This window comes from Eucyclogobius newberryi, unplaced genomic scaffold, assembly GCF_026437365.1.
Source record: "Eucyclogobius newberryi isolate DKJ021-1_F unplaced genomic scaffold, fEucNew1.0.hap1 SCAF_11, whole genome shotgun sequence".
Lineage (NCBI taxonomy): Eukaryota > Metazoa > Chordata > Actinopteri > Gobiiformes > Gobiidae > Eucyclogobius > Eucyclogobius newberryi.
The window spans coordinates 8,900,200-8,924,219 of NW_027315735.1; the positions used below are offsets into that span (position 1 = coordinate 8,900,200).

Consider the following 24,020-nt stretch of genomic DNA (forward strand, 5'->3'; position numbering starts at 1 on the left):
TAAGTTAACAAGGCCTAAAATTTTAAATGATACAACGGATGCATTTTTGGATCTTCCATTTTTATGATGGGCAATGCACATGATTTTAAAGCTTACCCATTTTGTTGATTGCGAGTAGCACACATAGACCCTAAATTGTTATGCCAAATACGAAGTTACTGAATCCAACATGGCAGCTCAGGAAAATACTGAATCACACATTGCAGCGACCAAGACCGGTCCCGCTGATACACGGCCAGCTCAGGCAATCATTTTCTATTTTGGATCCAAATCCGTGTGTAAAGTGTACGAGGCATTTGATGTTTACAACCCTTACCCTAACCTTTACCCTAACCCTTACCCTAAGTGTCTGAAGCGTATTGAGAGCCGCCATATTGGATTGTGTAACTTCAGTCCCGAATCCGTATGAACTAGTGTTTGGTGGAAGATTTCCCACAAGCACACATTTAAGAAGAATTGGTATAAAGACTTTAATCACACAAATACGTGTTCAACTTTAATTTCCTTGACTTAAAATATGGATTAGGCACTTGATTAAAACAAAACTTTTTGCTGAGGCTTGTTCATATACACCTTTTTTTTGCACAGGTTTAATATGGCTTGGTTCAGGACCTTGGGGATAGGGGCACTTGCACCTGCAGGCGACACTTCTATCCCATCAGAAAACTGCAACACAAGAAAACATAAAAACACAGTGTGGGTGGTTTTCAGATACTAAAACACGGAACATTCCAACAACTTTAATTTGTTCAATAAATCGTTAACTTTTTGGACAAGGCAACAGCAATTACCTTGCCCGCGGCCCTCAAAACTTGCTGCATCTCAGACAGGGCAAGCCCAAGCCTTCAGGCCCTCACCACGTCATCAGAACCGGTTTTATTGCCATTGTCGGTGAATTGTAGGGTTTGACGCTTTTTGTGTGCGCATACCTTAAGAGTGTTTTTTACAGTAGATCTATGCTGGGGTAAAACTAATTTTGGAAAAATTAACTGTACAGCCTCTTTAATGCCATAATGTGGAGCATTACAGGTAAAGCAATAATATTTACATGGAAACAAGCAGGCTAAACCCGAAAAGTTAGAAATGGCAACTACAATGTTGTGATGTCATCTGAAAGCTGGAAATATTTGAGACACAGACCTGTATGGATATCCATGGTACTTTGCTCGGAATATGGACAGCAGCCAGCTAAAAAACAGCATCACCAACCCAATCCCCGCCACGCACATGACTGCACACAAAGTACAACACCACGTCACAAACTCAGCTTGTGCAACAAAAACATGCATTCATAGATTTTGATACATCCCCCCAGTCACAATGTCAGTCCACTTTGTATCATCCATTTTTTGTGATGCCAATCTCAAAAACATACTGTGCTTTGTTGATCTCAGTCCAATATTTAAGAATGATAGGACATTCCCGTAACACATAATGATGGGTCACCTGGCAACCACAGGTGCCAGCAGTCAGGATTTCTCTGTGCAAACTAAGCACTTTAACACGCCGTTATAAAATACCATTTTCCAACAGAATTCTTTCCAAACGTGTTTGATTTTGTGGTCCTCCATTGAGATGTACAATCCCCAGTTCACCAATAGGCGGCCTCCGGTCCTCATCCGGACCAAAGCACAGTCGCATCCGGACCCTCTGACATGCCCCTCAGAGATTCAGAGAACAAGCAGTGCAGGCTCCTTGTGAGTTAGAGATGAGCAGGTTTTAAGAAATTGTTTCAAATGAACTGGAGTTTGTGTCTTTCCTTCACGCGTCTTTCCTTCTCTCGCTCCTATCACACAGGAGCCCAACCAGCCAACCGTATAGTCTCTCACACACTCACTCACTCACTCACTCACTCACTCACTCACTCACTCACTCACTCACACACTCACACACTCACACACTCACACACTCACACACTCACACACTCACACACTCACACACTCACACACTCACACACTCACACACTCACACACTCACACACACACTCACACACTCACACACTCACACACTCACTCACTCACTCACTCACTCACTCACTCACACACTCACACACTCACACACTCACACACTCACACACTCACACACTCACACACTCACACACTCACACACTCACACACTCAGGGGGTGAGCGTGGGAAAGAGCCGGAGCTTGTGCGGGAGGTTGAGCGGTTCTGACTAGATATAGTCAAACCTTTTCCCTATAATAATGATTAGTTATCGTGTGAGCATGTGGTCAGAACCGCAGAAGTCAGGGTCTTCCGGTAAGCTATCCACAAAAACACTGCTCAAACGCAGCAGCTGGAGCTGTGCTGGGTGCAGTGTGAGATTACACAGATTAGCTCCACAATATCACAAAATATGAAAAATCTAAGTGGTTTTGTCGAACAAAAAACACTCAGATACATGTGAGTATTCAGAACCAGATTAAATATATTTACTATTATATTCTACAGCATTTACAAGAACATTATGACTGACAGCATTTTTGTTGAAGGCTAGAAATGTCAATTTTGCCATCCTTTGTAATAGAAAAGGAAACTATATTTCTACTCTGAAAATGTATGCCAACATAGCATTTGCATTTTTGACCTTATCACAGTTAATCGAAAATATATTATGTTCCGTTTTAATTTAGCCTCCATTTCATTTAAAACCTTTTAACATTTTGATGCTCCGTCATCAAAATGTTTCTTTTTTTATTTGTCTAACCCTAATGTCACATTCTAGCCCACTAGACAAAAACAGCATTGTTCCCATCACAATGGTTCTGAGGCAGACACATACTTTTTCTTTTGCCGATGTCCAAAGGCGACGTGGCAGCTTCACACAGCAGCCCCATTCCCAGAGTCACAGCAGCATCTTGGCAGCACAGGTCAAGGGTACATAACAGAGTAAACAACAACAACCACCTCATGAGTTCAACTTGAAAATATAAAACATTTTCTACACAAAATACCTGTTGCTCTAAAATATTGTTAACAAATCTGTCTAAATGTGTGTTGGTGAGCACTTGCCAAGATAATCCATCCCACCTCACGGGTGTGGCATATCAAGATGCTCATTTGAAGCATGAAAAGGTTGGCCACAATAAAAGGACACGCTGAAATATTCAGTTTTATCAGTTTTGCTGACTGCAAGAATGTCCTCCAGAACTGTCGCATATCATTGACTGTTCTTTTCTCTACCATAAACCATCCCCCCAAAGACTTTTCAGAGTATTTGGCAATGCATCCAACAAGACTCACACCCGCCACAAGTAACCACACCTGGCCAGGACCTCCACATCCAGCATGTTCATCTCAAAGATCGTCCAAGACCGGCCCCCGGACTTCTGCTGCAACAATCCGTTTGCATAACCAAAGAATTTCTGGGGAACGGGCTGAAATGTCTCAGGGAAGCTCAACTGCATGATCGCTGTTTTCATCGAGCTCTTGACCTGACTGCAGTTTGTCGTCATAACTAACTTGAGTGGCGTCTGGAACGTTGGAGAGATGTTCTCTTCGCAGAAGAATCGCGGTTTTCTCTGCCGATGGCAGACGTCACACAGAGTAGGTGAGCAATTTGCTGACGTGTCCGTTGTGGATTGAGTGGCCCATGGCGAAGATGGGGTTATGGGATGGGCAGAAATGTATTATGGACACAAAACAAAGGTGCATTTTATTGATGGCCTTTTGAATGCACAGATACACTGTGATGAGAGGCCCATTGTTGTACTATTCATCCACAGCCATCACCTCATGTTGCAGCATGATAATGCACGGCCCCATGTTGCAGCTGTTGGATCTGTACACGATTCCTGGAAACTGAAAAGATCTCAGTTACTGCATGGCCAGCATATTCACTAGACATGTGGCCACACTGTGTGAGGCAAATGGAGTAGAGTCGATTGTTTAGGCAAAGGTTAAGCGCCACTTAACACAGATTTAGATCGATTTGTCAATATTTGAGAGAAATATTTGTTTTGTTTGTATAGAAAATGTTTTATATCTTCAGCTCATGAAAAAAGAAAGCAAAAGCGTAAGTGTTGTGTTTGTATTTTAGTGCAGTGTGGTTGACATTGAAGGATACTGAACAGGAGTACAATGTGTGTTTCAGCCACAAACTGCGCTTGGCTGCTGCCGTGGATGTAACTCTGTAGAAAAAACACAACTCAAGTTAGAAAACATGCATTTATCTTCTATTATTCATCTTAGCTGCATGGGCTGTAGTCAAACATTTTTCAAAAAGGAATTATAAACTATTCTTTTTTTAGAGTACATACAATTGTTTCAAATAATTGTGATTTCAACTATTAGACAGAAGATGGCGATTATGATGGCTGATGATGCAAAGTGCAAAGCTGAGTTTCTTACTATTTGTCCGGTGCTGGGGTTCTTGTGAGCGTATGGCGGCCCCCGAATGTGGTTCCACATCTGTCCTGAAGTCATGATCAAAACAAAGCACTGCACAAGGGCACAAGGGAAAATGTATGAGCATACAATCTCACAGAAATAACTTTTATATTAAGTGTAGACACATGTTTCTCCAATTCAAAAGATGTATTTTGTTTTGCATCCTAATATGCTTTTTAAACGGTTCCATTCTGTTCCTATGGAGCGCGTTTCCGTCAGAACAAGCGCCATGTCAGGACATGTCACTTTTGCCATAAGAAACAAAGCATTTTCAGCTCCTCTAAAAAGGTCTGGTTTCACTAACGTTTCCACATATTTTGGATTTTGTATGATCAGATACCATACCTTGCACTAACCCATAAAGAATATGCATCGACATAATTTCTATTTGAAATTATGTCACAGGGGCCCCGGACAGGGGCAAGGGCCAGGGAGCCCAGGGAGGGACAGGGAGCCCCGGGCCCCGGACAGGGGCTCCTGTCCCGGGGGGCCTGTCTGGGGCCCCTGTCCCGGGGGGCCCCTGTCCCGGGGGGCCCCTGGCCTCCCTGTCCCGGGCCCCTGTCCCGGGCCTCCCTCTCCCGGGCCTCCCTGTCCCGGGCCTCCCTGTCCCGGGCCTCCTTGTCCCGGGCCTCCCTGTCCCGGGCCCCGGACAGGAGCTCCTGTCCGGGGCCTCCCTGTCCCAGGCCTCCCTGTCCCCGGACAGGAGCTCCTGTCTGTCCGGGGCCCCTGTGCAGCCTCAGTTAGAGATGAGCGGGTTTGAGTTTGCGTCCCTCTCTCTCACACGCTGCCCGTACATCACCATGTGTGAGATCAATCGTGACTCGTGATGTCTGTTTTACTTTGACTTCTTAAAGTGCAATGAGAGGAACGTAAAGGTTTATGCGTGTAAGGTCCATCAGCCAATCACATCGCAGCATTGTTTCACGCAGAGAAGTCCAGTGTGTGATGTTCAGATCAGAACAAAGATTTATATTGTAATTAACTTTTAATAGAGCAATAAAACATTTAAATTTATTTAAAAAGCACCATTAGACTATTTGTTATACATTAAAAAAAATTGATTGTGAAAAATAACCAGACATATTATAATTACGTCTGTTATATAATAATAATATTGTATATTTTTATATAAAAGTGGCAAAGTTGCAGAAAACGCAGTCTCTTCACAGTAGCTAGCTTTGGATATCAAGCAATGCTTATGTCATTTGTTTAATTTGTTTAAAAACTTGTTTTGTCACTTGGCAAGAAGGAACAGTTGGGAGCAGTAAAAGCAGTAAAAGATAAATTAGCAAGGATAACTATTACTTTTACATTTTCAGTTAAAGAGCGAATGTACATTTTAACATATCAATTAGGTCATATTTGTAGTTCTGCTGATGTTTGGTCAGTTTGTACTTGACCTTCCTTGTGTTATGTTATGATGAGTGAACGCTATTGCAGTCCATTCCTCCATGTTAAGTGGTGATTGCTGTAATTGTCTAATAAGAACATTAGTTATTAATGTTAATTAGTATTAACAAATACAATGTGGCCCTCCAGTGGTTCATAGTTCTGTATGATATTTAACTTGGTATTCAACAAATAGATGTTCAACAAAATCATGTTTTTGTTATGAAAACAATTTGACCATAATTTTTTTTCATAGCCAATATTGTATTGAGTAATTGAGTACACTAATGTATTAATAACTGGCTTTAGTCACTTTCTCCTGGCACAGTTTCATCTCATCATCATTTTATAGCATTACAACTTCAACATTTGACTCTTACTTTAGCCGGCTGGACCACATTAAAACGCACCAGAATACACGAAAAAGGTCTGAAAATCTCTGGGGGAGGGCCCCCAGACCCCCCTGTTCATTCATTTAAACTGCTAATGTGAATGTAGACCCTTAACACCCACAAATACACACAAAAACATGTGTTATTTGTACAAGGAGTAGAGGTGTTGTCAGCAGAATACCAAGTTGCATTGTGGGATTTAAGTTCAATATTTGAGCTTGTGAGGTGCTGAGAATATACCTAGATGGCAAACGGATGCCTTGGCGTTTTGGTGCGCTTTGTTTGCGTTGAAGAAAGTTCCCATATGTGAATTGTTCACTGACAATGGCAATAATAAAACTGATTCTGATGACGCGGTGAGGGGCCCCCAAAACATTTTTCGCTTAGGGCCACCTGAAGGCTTGGGCCGGCCCTGCGGCTAGTCCAGTATGATCAGAGATGTTCAAGTGAATTCTGATGTGGACGCATTCTGTGGATCTTCCACTACGAATACCTTTTGTTATCTGGGTTGATTCTGTCAGGTAAGAACCTTAATGTCAGGTCTTTCTCAAACCAAAATGTTAGATATGACAATATAGAGGAAATTACCTCTCAGGATAATGTTGGAAAATATTGGTCAGCATAACTGACCAATCTATTAGTTGAAATGCAAACAGAATACTGGTAAGGTGTTGAAGTTTTGCCACCGTAGGCCTCATAAATCATATCAGCACATCATATAGCTGGATCATGAAACTGACAGCATTTCAAATAGATTTAGACATACATTTACTAATAGTATGAATACACACGGTGAACCTGCTTCACAAACACACATGTGACTTCTCTGGTTTTGTTCAAAGCTGGCACTGTGCAGGGAAGAATGTGTGTGCTGATTTACCAGTGCAGAGAAGGCCCACACATTCTTGTTGAAGAGGAACTCCAGGTTATGTCTGCGCAGATAAGCCAGTCCTCCAATCACAGCCAGGAGCAAACCCAACAGCAGCGGCCCGGCGTAGTTTGGAGGCCGGATCACACGGATCTAACAAAAACACCACTCATTTTATGTTGCCATACATTTAATAATACCCCATTTTTTTCTCAGTCGTTACTTTGAGCAATTGGGAAGAAAGGGTCAAGAATTCAAAAAACATTAATTCTGAGACTTTTCCAGACAGGCCACACAATGAACAAGTTGGAATATTACAAAAACACAAGACTGCTCTGGACATGGGCCATAACAAAGAAATGGATGGCATCATGGCACAAACCACACCAATGACTGGACTGACATGATAATGGACATCAACTTAATTTAATTTAATAGTTAAAGGCGCAATGGACGATTTTTCGGCGATTTGAAAACTCAGGCGGAAGTGCTTATGCGCATGCGCACTCCCCCGTGTGGACTGATACAACACACACGTGCGTTTGTTTATTAGTGCGACGGATCGCATCGCATCTCTCGTCTCCCGTAGATTTCCGTCTCTTCATGAGTCAGCTCGAACTGTCTTTCTCCGTCTTCATTTTGTCCCGTACACTGAGGGAACTATATTATGATAGATCAATGCGCTTAGACTTGCGGAAACTTGCTGCTCGTGGGGACGAACCAGAACGCAGGTGAGCGGTAGGTGCATTTTATGATTGATACGTGGCAGGACTAATCGCCAGTCCACGCCACGAGGAAATAAGACTCATATTTGGGCCAAAAAAATCTTCCATTCAACCTTTAATTTGGAAACGGACAAATTTGACAGACTTTGGACTAAATGGGACTTTTATTTCATTTGTGTGCCATGATTTTTATTTTTTTCCTGTTAATGATTGTTTGATGTCGGCTTTTATTGTTAATATATTTTTTCGCTCTCTGGTCATGTGTCCTGTTATGTTCAGTTTCTGTGTTTATTCTGTTAAAAAGAAATACATTAAAAAAATAAAAGAATATTACATGAGATGGTGCGTCCTAACCGCCCCGTCATTTCTTCCCCCTGGCGTGCATTCCCGTCTCTTTCACGGCCCGATAGTGCGCTTTTTCCCAGTTGAATCATGATCCTTCACCTTCCTGAACCGTTTCCCCACTGTCCGGACACTTTTCCCCGCTGTAGAGTGTTCGAGGGTGCACACGCGGCGCCTGCACCACACTCACCTGCTGCCGCTGCCTCCTATGGGCCAACCAGAGGCACTACCGAGGCGCGTTTTAAAGCACAAGTTGCCGCGCTGGGCTGGTCATGTGACCAGAGGACTCTACCATTTCGTTTGAAATGTGTGTTTTTGTTATTATTGTTTCCTGTGTTATTAACGTTTTAACGTTATCGTTTTACGTATTAACGAGACTTCATTTTAAGTTAAAGGGACAATATGATTTTGGGGGTTTGTGTTGATTTATGCCATTTTTGTGTTTAACCACTTCCTTTGTTAATTGGTTTGGCCAGGGGAGGGGCTATGGGTTTAAAAAGGAGCTCTGCTCATTGTTGAGAGGGTGAAGGGATGGTGAGAGCCATGCAGCCAGAGCTGTCTAGCTCACTAAGTCACTAAGCGAGCCAGAAAGTGAAATGCAAGATGAAACTAGAAGAGTGAGAAAGAAAAGGAAAAAAAAGTTAGTGATTCCAATGAATCAGAGCACGAGGAGTCGTTTACAGTTGGCATGGTTGCCGTGACGATTATACAACGCCATATCTAAGGATCCACATGTTGTTGGGAAGTTTGTTGAGAAGCTAGGCAGGGTGAAAGCTGTTCGAGTTACAAATAGTGGCATGGTGGTTATTGATTGTGTTTCTAAGAAACAACGGGATAAAGCTCTGAAATGTTTCCTGCTTTCAGGAAAACCAAAGAAGAAAGGGGTAATTAGTGGTGTGCCACTAGATATGGACGAGGAAGATTTTCTGGTTGTTTCTGGGGTGTGTGGTGCTCGGAGACTGAGTCGGTTTGTGGCAGATTTACCAGAAAAAGTTTTCCTAGATTATGTGTGTTACAGGGTGAGACCTTTCACCAAAGGCCCCCTGAGGTGCTTTGCATGCCAGGAGTATGGACATGTAGCCGCTGTGTGTAAGGGAGTGTGAAAGTGTGGAAGCTGTGGAGGATCTGAGTGTAAGAGTGAACAGTGTGTGAATGAAGACATGGACCCCAAATGTTTGCATTGCTCTGGAGGGCATCGGACTGGAGATTGGGAGTGCCCGAGACAGAAAAGGGAAGAGGAAGTTAACAGTTAACTCTGAGAATGGAGAATCAGGTTTCTTATGCAGAAGTTAAAACTGTAAAGAAGCAAACAGAGACAAAACAAATGGAGACACAGCCAAATAAAGTACAGCCTGACTCACGATTTCTAATGATTGAGAAGCAGAGTTTCCTAGCTTTTATCGCGGTTGTGATTGTGAACATTTCTATGGAGCTGCAAGATACATCTGAACGGGTCAAGGTGATATTGGAGGCACAGCCCTGCCACACCCCTTTTTCCAAAATCAGTGAGTCTGTTGTGTGTGACAGTTAATTTTGATTCTTGGTGTTGGACTGTTGAAAAGAACCCTAATGTTTTTTTTTTGGATTAGCTCCCTCCGCTGCTGCAGAAACAAGCTTTAATAATATTGTTTAACCCACATAATCCCAGAAAAAACTAACAAGAGATGACTGGACAAGGAAAACACAAGGCTGGAAAATTATGGGATCAAGACAAACAAAGCTGCTGACCCAAAGCCCAATTAAAAACGGTCTGCCTCACAAGGTAACGAGGCTAACACGGCTAGCGGGTCCGATGCATCGGAACACTAGTCTGCCCCCTCGGAGGGACGGGGTTCCGCCTATCCAGATAAAGAATCTTATGGCGTCATCCTGCCAGAGGAAGGAGAAGAGGTGACGCTGCATTCGTTAGCGCTCATAATGTGTGAAATTAAATCTGAAATGCAGCGTGATGTGGCGTTTAAGAATGGAAATGAGAGCAGTAATCGGATTGACCCGATTCAACCAGTTTGAAAGCGACAAAAGAGAACTGAAAGAGGGAGGAGGAAAAAGAGCATGCATCAAAGTAGCTGAACAGCTGATCAATCAATCAATCAATCAATCAATTAACTTTTATTTAAAAAACAGTCTGAATAAATTAGTTTTAAGCCTTGATTTGAAGAGTTTAAAGTTAGTGATGGTGCGCATGTTGGGGACAGTTTGTTCCAGAGTTTGGGACCAGCGACAGAGAAGGCTCGATCCCCCCAGTGTTTGAGTCTGGCCCTGGGGACTACAGGTAAGCCAGGACAAGGTGCCAGGACATTTAGAGCTTTAAAAACAAAAGTGTATCTATATATCTATAGATATGTCTATTGATGAGGTGCTGGAGGGACCATCATGGGAGGAAAAGCCCCTACACGGGATGTACCACTGGAACATAACTGAAGTAGCTGATATCACAAAATCCTACCAATGGTTAGAAAGGGCTGGTCTGAAGGACAGCACAGAGGCCCTGATTATGGCAGAACAGGAGCAGGCCCTGAACAGCAGATCTATAGAGGCCCAGATCTACCACACCGGACAAGACCCAAGGTGTAGACTGTGCAAAGGGGGCTCTGAGACAATCCCGCACATAACTGCAGGGTGCAAGATGCTGACAGGGAAAGCATTTTCCTCTACATAATGTCACTGTCCAAAGTGTTTTTTGTGTGGGTTTCTGTTCCAAATCTACAGTGATGTAAATAGGAGCATGATCACTTAGATCTATTATGCCTGTCTACCTTTTTTAATTTGGACCCATGATTAACAATCATAAACTACATGTTCCTTTGTATTGAAAGCGATATTTTAGGGTTGTGACAACATCAGTATTCAGTTGGTGTGCAACCTCATACGCCTGCTAAAGTGATGTGTAGAGGTTGAGCTGTACTTACCATAACATCAGTCCTGTCTGCCACCCAGCGTGACAACTGCTCCGCTGCAAACCCTCGCACTTGCAGCTCGTACGTGTCTGCGCGTCGAGGCCTTCCTTTGGCCGGGAAGTGCAGGAACGTTGGTGCAGAATTCATGCTCAACTGAAAAACACAAGTCGCACTCCAAAGCACATTCTAGTTTGCACTGTCCAAAGTCACTTTTATAATAGGAGCTCAATGGGCCTCATTCATGAAGTGTTCTTTCGCAAAAATGTGTACTTAAGGCCTTCTTTTGAAGGTTTTTGGCAAATAAAGCCTACAAATAGTCAGGATCACAATTATGCACAGATCAACAGCCACATGATTGTTATTTTTACATAAAATGTGTAAATATGTGAAACTGATTCTGTGGATTCTAAAAGTATGATCAGTAGTGATCTAGTGCAGGGGTCATCAACCACTAGGCCAGAGCCCTAAACCGGGCCATGAGCATCTGCAACTGGGCCCCAGAGGGTAAAGCTATATTAAAATTTACTTTATTTTTGTTTTATGGTTTATTGCTGTCCCTGTGTTTTACTATGAAAACATAGACAAATAAACATCAAGTATTAGTAAGAAGACAATTACAAAATATTTAGAATAAGGGTTTGTACACATTTTCTGTGTTTTTTTTAACGAAAAACGCAATAACAGTTGGTGAATCAAATATGGCGTCACAGAGAAATGTTTCATCACTGAAGATGTAAAAAGGCGATAGTGAACAAAGAAGTCACATTTCTACAAACTATTTCCCCCCCGCCTCATTTGATCGCATTTGGCAGTTTAACTCATTTAAGAAGGAATTTGGCTTCTTAAAAGCATGTCGGGAATCTGACTTAGTTCTCTCAGCATCTCCCTAACCCAAAAAAACATTCTTGAATGAGGCCCAATGACTTGAGGAAAATTCTGCAAAGCAATTTACACATTTATTGTCTAGACTCACCATTTGGAAGACATCTGATCCTTCATCAAAATCTACTGAAGCAAAAAATACTTTGTTGGTGAAGGCTGAGGAATAACGCCAGGAATTAGCCAGCACCTGAAACTCCTCATCAGCCTGTCTACAAAAACAATCAAGAGTCAGCCAGTCAATAGTAGAATCAAAGCCCATTGTGATATTATGAGGAGCTGCAAGACATATTCTCTCATTTCCTCCTGGAAAGCGATATGTAGTATTACTACTAGTACAAGTACTGTAGTGTTATTCATGTCCTCCCACTTATGAAAGAGGGCGACATTCAAAGTTGATTAAAGAACTGGATCAACATTTAAAACATGCCACACAGCATGAGTGTGGGTATGTTTATTTAGTATTTTAACAGTTATGTGAGGCACCAGCCAATTTAGGCAATCAACAATTCTCAGATGAAATATGGAAATTAGTTAATAAAGAAATAAAAGAATATGTCATGATCCTGTGTTTCTGTTTCTGTCTGTTTTCCCTGGTTCAGCTCTTGCTTTGCTCCAGCTCGTGTTTTGCTCCCTGCCCTGTTTTCCCTCTCTCTGCAGCTGCCCTTCGTTCCCTCGATGGTCTATGGGAGGGTATATGCTTCCTCTCTCCCTTCATTCCCTCGATGGTCTATGGGAGGGTATATATGCTCCCTCTTTCCCTTCATTCAGTTGTTAGTCTATGGGAGGGTATATATGCTTCCTCTCTCCCTTCGTTCCCTCGATGGTCTATGGGAGGGTATATATGCTCCCTCTCTCCCTTCATTCCGTTGTTAGTCTATGGGAGGGTATATATGCTCCCTCTCTCCCTTCGTTCCCTCGATGGTCTATGGGAGGGTATGCTCCCTCTCTCCCTTCATTCCGTTGTTAGTCTATGGGAGGGTATATATGCTTCCTCTCTTAATTGAGCCAAAAGTTGTGTTGATGGCAAGCAAGCTAGAGAGTGAAAGGCCGCCTTGTATTTTTATTTGGCCACGGAGGAGGGGCTTAAAGTGGGAGTGACCTTAAGACTTTGGCTCTACTCTCAATGAAACTTATTGTTATAAGTTGGAATATTTTAACTTAAAACCAGCACAGTGACATAAGTAACCATAGCAAAATATTACAACATTGTCAATGAATACAAACATCATTAGCAGGAAGGAAATGTAAATTATGGCAAATATGGCATAAGGAAGTAAAGGCAGAACGTTGCTTGCCCTTTATGATGATGGTTAAAATTCCATCTGAACCTTCTGGCTTTGCAACAGTGACGTGAATATCACACTATCTTTTGGGATGTACAGGTACTACAATCCTTTTGCTCATTAAAACCACAAGTAGTTCACAGTTTAGGGTTTGGCCCATAGCTGGTTCACAGAAATCAAAATTAACATTTAGAGTTGGAGCATACTCATGTTAATGGTTGATGGATCAGTACATATTATTATTGTGTCATTGGGCAAGACATTGCAATGGTGTGCCTGTATATGAATGTGGTGTGTGGATAAGTGACAGGTGATGTGTGACAGGAAATAGTAGATAAGATGAATATGTTGTTATAATTATTAGAAAACTCATTTTAAACCTGTGCTTGAAGTTCTGTGGTGCCCTCAGTAAATATCCACAAGCCAGTGGAAATATCCTTTTTTTATTTGTCAGGAAAACAAGGAGGACGTTCAGCACAAGAACATAGGAATATAAAAAATAATGTAAAAGCAAACTACTACAAGACTAACAAGGGCAGAAAGAGAGAACAAATAAGGAAAACCCATCGACCATACGGGAAAATCAGGTCATGGATAGGGACAACTCAAAAATAATTGAAAGAACATAAGTACAAAAACTGGCTACGGGAGGCAATAAAGATCAGAAACAAGGCACAACAACAATGAACAGACAAAGGAGCTTTCATGCTTCCACAAACTTCTCCAGGGAGCACCAGGACGGCACGAGGCGCAAGTCTGGAGACACCCAATTCCGGGTGGAGAACAAAAATATGAAAAGTAAGATTCTGGATTTGGAGTCCAGGTCCCGCAGGAACAATCTCAGACTTGTGGGGTCTCAGAAGGTAAAGAACGAGACGATACAGTGCTTCCTCCAGAAGATAATTACGGAGCTTATATCTGATGCCGGAATTTCTGAAATAACGTTTCAGAACCACCGTGAGAAGGCTGCAAAGGTTAAAAGGGACCTCCAGTACAAAGGCAAGAAGGTTTTTAATGCACAAAAGCTAAATGATCGGCAAGAAAAACTCAAAAATGCTGGAGGTAAATCATGCCAAGAAGGGGAATCCTCAAATGCTCCAGGAAATTAAAATTATACAGTTCAGAAAATGCTCTTTACAAACAAAGATACTATGAGAATGTATACATTTTTTCTAAATTATTAGCCTTGAAATTTAGAAAACATCAAGCTGAAAGAACAATACTAATATATTTATATACATTTTTTTTATATAAAAGTTTAAAACATCAAACACAAAACAGGACCAGAGAGCAAAATTTAAAATAAGATTACAAATAGACCAACAAAAGAAACACTATCATGACAGAATAAAAATAAAAGTCCCTTTGGGTTCAGAGTTGATCAAATTTGTCCATTTCCAAATTAAATCCAAATGTTAGTTTTTCCATTTGTCTAATGTCTGTTACAATGTCAGTCCAGTCCTTGATTGTTGGTGATGTTTGTGTCAGTCCTTTTTTTGTGATGGCTTTTTTTCTGCCGCCAAAAGAACATTCCAAAAAGGTATGTATTTATTGTGTCCATGACAGGAGTTTTGAGGCCCAAGTACATAGTTCTTCATTTGATAGGGATGACAATGTCAAAAACACTTTGCAGTGCATTATGGATTTGAGTCCAATATTTTTGAGCAACAGGACAGTCCCAAAACAAGTGATAGTGGTTTACCTCCTGACTGCCACATTTAATCCAACATTTAGCATTTCCTTGTGAATAATGTGATGTTATGAAAAAGCGTGACACATTTTTCCAACAAAATTTCCTCCAGACATGAGATTTTGTGGTACTCCACTGGGACGTACACACATTTTCCCACTCTTTGTCCATCAAAACAAGATTACTTTCTCTATCTCGTTTGTTTTAAATATGTTTGGTAGAGTTTCTTCTTTTGCTTGACTAATGCGATAGTAGGATCTGGTCCAAACTTTGTTGAGGTTCATGTTTTTTAAAATTTAAGCAATTGCATCCTAATAATGTGTGCTATAAATGGGTTTTATGCTAGGATAGCCGTAACTTGTGTACATTTTGGTTAGTAAGAGTATCACACGGCAGATTTGCAGCATATCTGGGACAGATAACTCTGTTCTGACAGAGGATCCAAAGCGGGTCCTGGGCAGATCTGCAAGGTCTGCAAACCAGCGGCATCTCTACCGCAGATGTGGGCTTGATTTTATGGATCCGTTGCAGATACTTTTTACTGTCTGGGTTGTCTGACTTTGCCTACGCTTCGTGTTTGTTGTTTTGTCACATGTGCGTATGTGTGTGACACTGCACAGATACAATGTTATAGAGGCGACCAATTAGAAAAAGTGGGTTGCCAGAAAAAAAAGTTTGAGAACCTCTACTGTAGATGTGTCCTTTAATATTTAATCCTGATCCCGGTGCGCTCTTGCTAATGTAAAGCGGTGACCTGGGTCCTAGACAAAATGCTTAGAAAGCCCAGATCCCCTCTATCAGGACCCTCATGTTGCCTCCATTTACGTCTTCGTCTCAACTTTTATTGACATCATCTAAGCCATTTTTTGGTCATGCTTTGAGTCTTTTGGCCTCCTCAATCAATACTGCAGTTTACAATGAACAAAATGTAAAATTATGATTTACTCTTGTTATAGTTCAATATGAAGTACCTGAAAAAAGCATAATATGTCTCATTCAAGCGCTTAGCCCATCTTGAGACACAAAAACAATACGAGTTGTTAGGATAAATGAAGAGTTTTCATTAAACTGGCAGCAGGAGCAGGATAAAATGAAGTAGTATGTATGACAGGCTAGTGATTCAGCTGTGTGCTAGGGGCTCTTTCTGACCTGCAGACACCACACTGCCTCTGAGGCTGTAGGGCTGTGAACATGATCACCACAGAGTAGTTCCGAGGAGGAGCTTTGACAAAGCGCCGGAATTTGTCTCCGTTCATTCTGATGACTGAGCGCTTTGAGGTCCACTCCATGAGCTGGGCCACCTTCTCCGACATCAGAGCCTGATGGGGAAACTGCACAGTTAGACTCTTCACAATCAATCTCGTATATCTATGTGTTAGTATTTAGCTAGTCATAATATTCCGCAAGCTTGAACACACCTTTCTCATATGACAAATTATGAAAACTGAGGGCTGGAAGGATCCAAAACAAATTTTACATAAAATGCTAAATAAATGAAAGAAACTTTTAGGAGACAGGTGATTGCACAGATTTACAATGTCAATGTTGGTTGCTTAATCAATAGATCTAAAAAACAAAACAAAATTATACTATGCATAAAATATAATTTTTATGGTGACCTACAAGCAGATTGCTTTGTGTTTCATTACAGTACAGATACTCCTGGTCAAATAATCCAATACAAGTGAAAGTGGCTCAGTGAAATTATTACTTTAGTTAAAGTACTGACGTATTTGCTGTAGAATCTACTTAAATATTGAAAGTACTTTACAAATAACTTTTTTTTAATAATCTGCTCCTTCTAAAGCAGTGGTTCTTAACCTGGGTTCACCGAACCCTGGAGGTCAAAACATACATCACTCATATGATTCGTGCTGCAGGGAATTTGGTGCGCTCAGTTGTCGACTTGTGACTGTCGTGATGGTACGTCTTGTGATTTCTTTCTTAATATTTTAGATTGAATCAAAGCCCACCTTTCTGGGCAACGTCTTGGTACCAGCCTGGCCCCAAAAGGGCCACAAGGACCAGGGAAATTGCTCAGTCTAACCTGTATCAAAACCCCTTTTGGGATAAGACCTGTCACCAGCCTGGCCCCACAAGGGCCAAAAGGAAAAGGCGAGAGCCCCCAGAGACTAGCCTGAATAAATCCCCTTATATCTGGGCTAAGACATGGCAGCAGCCTGGCCCCAAAAGGGCCAAACGGTACTACTATACTATAATATAATATAATATCTTTGCGAGCAATCCTTTTAGAGGATGCTGGACATAAAAATGAAGAAAAGGACAGTGGCACTTGCATCTCTGAACTGCTCTCTGAAAGGCAACTGCAGAAGTCACACTGATTTTCAGTAAATATGTATTATTGTGTTTTTATGTGAAAATCATGTTTTGACAATTTTGTTTTTTTCAACACAGTGATGTTGATGCATGGTTCATTTTGTGCACCAGTAAAATATATACAGATGTTTTGAATCCTGTGGCCCCCATGCATGAACCTGACAACCCACATTTTTTTTTTAAACTGAGATATAACTATAATAACATACCTTATCATATTATCTTTCTTTAAAATCAGTTTTTCTTGGATTCATTATTTTGTGAGTTGTCGGGTTCATGCATGGGGCCATAGAAGTTGGAAAAAAAAAAAAAAAAAAAAAAATTAAGAAGGGTTTGGTGAATGCGCATATGAAACTGGTGGGGTTCAGTGCCTCCAAAAAGGTTAAGAACCACTGTTCTAAAGACAAGATGAAGATTTTTTTTGTCAAATGCTGATCAGTCCACCTGTAAAACTAGTCGAAAGTTTGTAAAATGCAGTGGGGTGCGCTCAGGGCAATCAAGGCAATCAGCCAATAAAATCTAAAAATACCGTGTGTCACAACTATAAGAATTGTTCTAAAATATATCCAAATAAGCCCGTTTTCCCCTAACTTCTGCTGCTGAAGCTTGGCTAAAGTTACGGTTTCTTTTAGTGGCCACTATAGACGGCTGATCCCCATGGGTCTGTGCTCAAACCACGCTGAATAAACCTGTGAGAATCTTGGATATTTGCCGGTTTAGCCCTAACTGAGCATGTGCAGAGGAGAAGTGAAGCAACTGCAGCACCAAGTTTCAACAAATGGAGAGAAGTCTTTGTTTGTAGCTAAGGCTCTGTTCATGTTTCCAATGTTTAGATGTTAGTTAGAAATACAGGCAGTCATTTAACGCCATAGAGCGCTAATGTGTAGTGAATTAGTTGAAGTTTGTATAGTATGGGAGTTTAGCTCAGTAGGTAAAGCATTCTGTCCAGCACCCTTCATGCAGGAGACCTGGGTTCAAAGCCCACCTCACACAATGTTTTATTTTATATCATTTTTTCTCACTTTTCTATTATCCACAAATTATTGATGAAAACCCCAGGTCTGCTTGCCCATCCATAAAAGTCACCGCACGCTACTGGTGAAATGTTAAGGGTTCATTGGATAAAGGAATTCAAAACGCCAATATTTGTATATTATCCATTTCCAAAACAAAATCAAGAATAAGCAATATTGTTAACAACCTTTAAATGTATTAAAGCCAAGTTACATCAAACCATCTGTGACGTTGCAAACACAACATGTGCAGGAGAAAAACCTTCTGTTTTGTGAGTCTGTAATGGCATCTGCACTAATCAAGTCTCTGGAGTGAGCTTCATATAAGGGGATGGGACAAAAGATGTGGAAAACCCCTCCAAAAAGTGATTTGTACTTAGAGCCTTTTTTAGAAATGTAGTAAAATATATTTGTCTTTCAAATGAGTCAGGTAAAATACGACCAAGTACAGATCCTCAAAAACTGTTCTTTACATTTCGGCTACTTAGTTACTGACCACCTCTGACTTTTGGATACATATAAAAAAAGAAAACAATATTTTCAAAACCCTGTAGGCTACACACAAAAACAACTGCAGTAAAGTTAGCAGCATATTCCCACATTTGCACTTCCGCGTAAATACCTCGTAATCAATAACAACATTTTTGTGAGTTCACAAACTCAAGAGTCTTTTTAGGCTCTCGCTAATTTGTTTGCAGTCAGCACCAGTAGTTTAACAGGCATCTAGTGGCATGACATTTAGTGCCCGCAGGCGTGACTGGAAAAAAAAGATCACAGAGCAGCATTATGGTTTGGGCGGTAGTCAAAGCTACCAAACCAAAACAAGCACGTGCCAACAGCAAGATGGTGCTGAGGCTGAGGATTTGGAGCTGGAGCAGGTAGTAGTGTGGTTGGAGCAGACAGGTACTGGAAGTGAAGTAGGGGCTGGAGCAGGAACAGGAGCAGGTTTGTTGGCAGCCAGATTATAGTACTGTTGATCTGGCAGAGAAGTGAAGAAAAACCCAGGCTTAAATACTGCAGTGAAGTCACTTCCGGGTCAGTGTATCGTGTTTTGAGAGTTGTTCGTTCGCTACTTTTTATTGTTAATCGACGAATTTTACACACTATTTAAGCTTCCTATACATCTGTAAAAGTTTGATTGCTCCACAAACAATCCAGAGCCTCATACAGCTCAATTTTGTTCAGTATTTCGTGGAAATACCCTTGCTCTCTAGCCTAGCCGCTAGCGTCATGGCTGAATCTTCCTCTGCCTTTACCTGCTCAAGCTGTCATATGTCGAGTCAGAACCCTGGCTCTTACGATAGGTGCGTTAAGTGCAGTGTAGTGGTAGCTTTGGAGCCCAGGGTTACGGAGTTAGAAGCGCGGATCTGCTGCTTGGATGAGCTAAAGTCTAGCTATAGCCAGGTTGTAACATCAGCAGGTTTACCAGACCACGCAATAGGGCTGGGTATTGCCAAGACCCTCGCGATGCGTATCCCGATACAGGGGTCACGATACGATGCGTATCCCGATACGATGCGTATCCCGATACGATGAGTATCCCGATACTTGAAAATGTATGAAATTTCATGTTTATCCACAAAGCACTTATTTATAAATCCATTATGCTCTAGTAAAGTATTGCATGTTTCTTGCCAACAACTGGCCTGATCTGAACATGCTGCATAGATCAGCTTCTGATCAGGTCCACAGCTCCTTCTCACCTCGGTCGAGAGGAGCGCAGCACAAACAGCAGATCAAAAGTACTATTCCACCTCGATTAAAGCCTAGATCAAAAATCTAAAAAAAATAAAATAAAAAAAAATCTATATGTGATGCAGTCAAAGGCAAAGCTCTCGATTTACCGGTCGGTCTACGTTCCTACCCTCACCTATGGTCATGAGCTTTGGGTAATGACCAAAAAGACAAGCGGTCGAAGATGAGTTTCCTCCGCCGGGTGGCTGGGCGCTCCCTTAGAGATAGGGTGAGGAGCTTGGCCACACGGGGGGAGCTCTGAGTAGAGGCGCTGCTCCTCCACGTCGAGAGGAGCCAGCTGAGGTGGCTCGGGCATCTGTTCCGGATGCCTCCTGGGCGCCTCCCTGGGGAGGTGTTCCGGGCATGTCCCCCCGGGAAGAGGCCCCGGGGAAGACCCAGGACACGCTGGAGAGACTATGTCTCTCGGCTGGCCTGGGAACGCCTCGGGATCCCCCCGGAGGAGTTGGAGGAAGTGTCTAGTATTTGAAGCAAATTTCCTGCTACCGGTCCTCAGAGGTAAATGTAATCTACATATTATTATTTTTGTTTTATCGTCTGTTGCTATGTCCCAATATTCTATATGTGTGATTGTACCGGTCCTTGCGAGGAAAATGGTTCTAAATCTAACAATGTTTGAAAGAATGTACAAGGATTTTTGCATTTTCAAAAGAATCCGTAAATCCCTCGCCGCTTTGTGTTAACCAATTATTGATTTATTTTAGCGAGACTCAGCTAATAGGGAATAAATGGAGCAGGAAGTAGAGCTACGCAGTTTTAAGGTGACAGGAACTAGCCAGTCGGTTTAGTTAAAAAGGCTCATGTGGTGTCATGACCCGTACACCTCGGGCTAAAAATTCAGATTTTTATCTTCCAATAGGCCATAAAATCGCTAATTTAAACATTTCACTAACACAATATGTATAAAATGTTGGTATTCTTACGTTTTCCACCCTGTAATGGTTTAAAATATTTAGTTACAAGGACTTTTCTTGAGCTGATCAAAAGACTGCAAACATCAAGGTTTTAGCTAGATGGAGGTATTGTATATACCCGTATACGCCGTACACACTCACGTTGCTTCATTATATTGGTTTTGTCACAATTAGTTGGTTTTAATACAATTTTAACATGTTGCTGATGTGTTGACAGTCCTACTATTCACATCCAGCACTTATTTCAGATTCTCAAATAAGTTATAGCACACCATAATGGCTTTACTTATCTACACCACCATCTAGAGGACAATTGTCTGTACTGTTTTGCTACACATTCACAATACTGGCCAGTATCATAGTCTACTTTTATTTTACTATGAGGAAACTAGTAACTAATATGTATCCTTTTTATTACAGCAAGGTTATTACAAAGATGAATAAATGAATAGAATGGGGATTCAGACATGATCATAGTATAAAAAAGGTCATACAACTGTATTCCAGTCACCCGCGACCCCGAAAGGGAAGAAGCGGTAGAAAATGGATGGATGGATGGATAAACAAATTTTAAAACAAAATTAAATTAAATATAAAACACATTGAACATGTACATTATACCTGGTCTTCAGGCCCCACAAATGTGCATCTGGCTGCCTGTAGGTGAGCCTGCGTGTAGGTGAGCCTGCCTGTAGGTGAGCCTGCCCGTAGGTGAGCCTGCCCGTAGGTGAGCCTGCCCGTAGGTGAGCCTGCCCGTAGGTGAGCCTGCCCGCACTTCTTCACTGGCTTCTCTCAATGCCTTCGGAGACCAGTGGTGAGACTTCTTTTCTCTCTCTTTTAATCTTTGCATGTTCTGCATCTTTTGATGAAGAATAATATATTTTTAAATAGAGATATGAAGTGAACACATAGGAGTATAAAATATATTCTTTTGCAACATAATATCATTGAGAAATAAGTTTGGCCACATGCAAGCGTTCACAAGTTATACTTGTTTTGTACTTTATCTCTGACCTTGCAATTCTGTAACTCTGTGGGTGCATGAAACACTAACACAAAAAACAACCTCTTTTATTCTGTCCTGTCCTGTTGTTCTCTTGCCAACTATGCTGCTGATCCCTCTCTTGCTCTCCTGTACTTATCTGCCTCTCATAAACAAATATAGAAACATTCCAAATATGCATTTATTAAATAAAAAATAACAATAGCAACAACAACGATATAACAATAATAATAATAATAATTTGCTGCTAATTTGCGAAGTCATTATATTGACACTGTCACCGACAAAGTGTCATGGAAACGTATTTTCTTTTTTTAAAGAACGTTTTAACCCAAAGGCTATTTATTAGATAGAGTAGCTTTGCGTGAAATGGGGATGAGAGAAGGGATGACATGCAGCAAATTGTCAGAGCCAGGATTCAAACTCACAATGCTGCAGCCGGCTGCACACAGAACCTGGCATAAGCACTGCTTTAACCACTCATGTTTACAACATGATTATTCAATGAAATATTAAGACGAACTACAATTTGCATAGTTACATTAAGATGTGAAGAGTGTGTTTACCTACCGTAAGCCAGCAAACAATTTTGGGAACATCTGATTTAAGACCAAGCAACGTAAAAATGTGCTCATGTACGGTTCAGGGCAACAGTATTCTAATGTGCAAGAGTCAGGACACACTCCCGTAAATAAGAACATGAAAATAGTTACATGTCCAGGTTATAGTTGGTCTGGGATCAGTAAAGTAAGCTTTGTGGTCAATTTGATTCGACTGCATCCAATAATGGTAGTGCTATTGCGCAAATGTGGTATAAAATATATTCAAAATAATTCCAAAATTGTAAAATTACCAAAATATTTGTTGTAGTAGGTAGTGAGGAGTAAATGCAGTTTGAAAATGTATAATAGTGTTGCTATTCAATGACATGCACAATAAAATGCAAATGTATCAATGCATTTTAGAAAATCATACAAACCCCCCCCCAAAAATGTTGCATTGATTAAAAAAAATAAATAAAAATTGACCAAATAATATGCGCTAAGGCTATTATTCTTGGATTGCTTTATTCATAATCACAATTTCTCAGATATGCACTAAAAAAACAGTCCCTAAAAAGCAGTCATCCCAGAGCCATTCAAACAGCTCCGCAGGTTCGGACTAAACAAAGATGGGAGTCCATGGTCCACCCGAAAGTTTTAGACGCATTTTTGATGTCTTGAGAATATTTTGTTTACCAGCTATTGAGCAAGGAAGTGCAAATGTGGGAATATCTGTGCTGTCAATTTAGCTGCATGGAACCAGTGTCACTGTCAGTGCGGGACCTGAAGTAAGTTTAGAAGTTCTCCAACAGCCGAGCCCTGTCAGAACAGCGCCATGTTTTGGAACAAAAACTAAAAGTGCGTGGTTTTCTCACCTCTTTCTTCTTCTGTCCGTCCGCCGTGGGTCTGTGCAGGAGCGCGCACACGCACAGCGTCAGCACAACTTTGGACAACATTTTGGAGAGTGTGGTTACACTTTTCGTCCCGGAAACACGATTCTTCTTCCTTCTTCTTCTTGAGGGGTTTAATGGAGGAGGGCAAACATAAAAATGCGCATTACCGCCACCAATGGATGGACCAATGTTGCTCCTTTGTGCGTTATTTAGAGCGCTCTCAAAAGTGAAAAAGTGCTCCCAATCCCAATAGATCCATGTCCCAATCCCATTAAGGGCCATTCAGCCAATTATGTACATTTGTGCGTCCAAAAACAATATAATTTGTTCAGAATTATGTTATATTCTTATTTATATATATTCTAACAGAGCCAAGTTCTCGCATCTCGCCCATTTCTCCTTGTTCCAGTAGCCCATTTGTCATCAAGGTGCACCTGACACAGATCCCAGGAAAAACATCAGACATCTCGAACCCTCAAGGTCCCAGGCCTCTGGTAGGATAAATAGAGACCGCCCGAGACCGGAGGGTGAGGTGAGAGTTTTATATATATATATATATATATATATATATATATATTATATATATATATATATATATATATATATATATATAATGTGTGTTATGGGCTGTTTGAGCCTGGTAGAAAAGCAATGGGAATCTTTAGCCAATCAAATCCTGAGAAAAAATGACTACGTAAAATGGCCAAT

At 41.3% G+C, this 24,020-nt stretch overlaps 1 protein-coding gene across 1 annotated transcript; it reads right to left on the reverse strand.

The window, feature by feature from the left end:
- Window positions 1–472: 472 nt before the first annotated feature.
- On the reverse strand, window positions 473–23,436 carry magt1 (magnesium transporter 1). Its single transcript, XM_072435685.1, has 10 exons — window positions 23,295–23,436; window positions 16,008–16,177; window positions 11,977–12,094; window positions 11,016–11,156; window positions 7,052–7,192; window positions 4,352–4,441; window positions 4,068–4,131; window positions 2,784–2,858; window positions 1,141–1,231; window positions 473–666 (listed from the first exon to the last, which is right to left on the reverse strand). Exons 1-10 carry the CDS (start codon window positions 23,373–23,375, stop codon window positions 651–653), a joined length of 987 nt encoding a protein of 328 aa, XP_072291786.1. The 5' UTR covers window positions 23,376–23,436; the 3' UTR covers window positions 473–650.
- Between the last annotated feature and the right edge of the window lie 584 nt (window positions 23,437–24,020).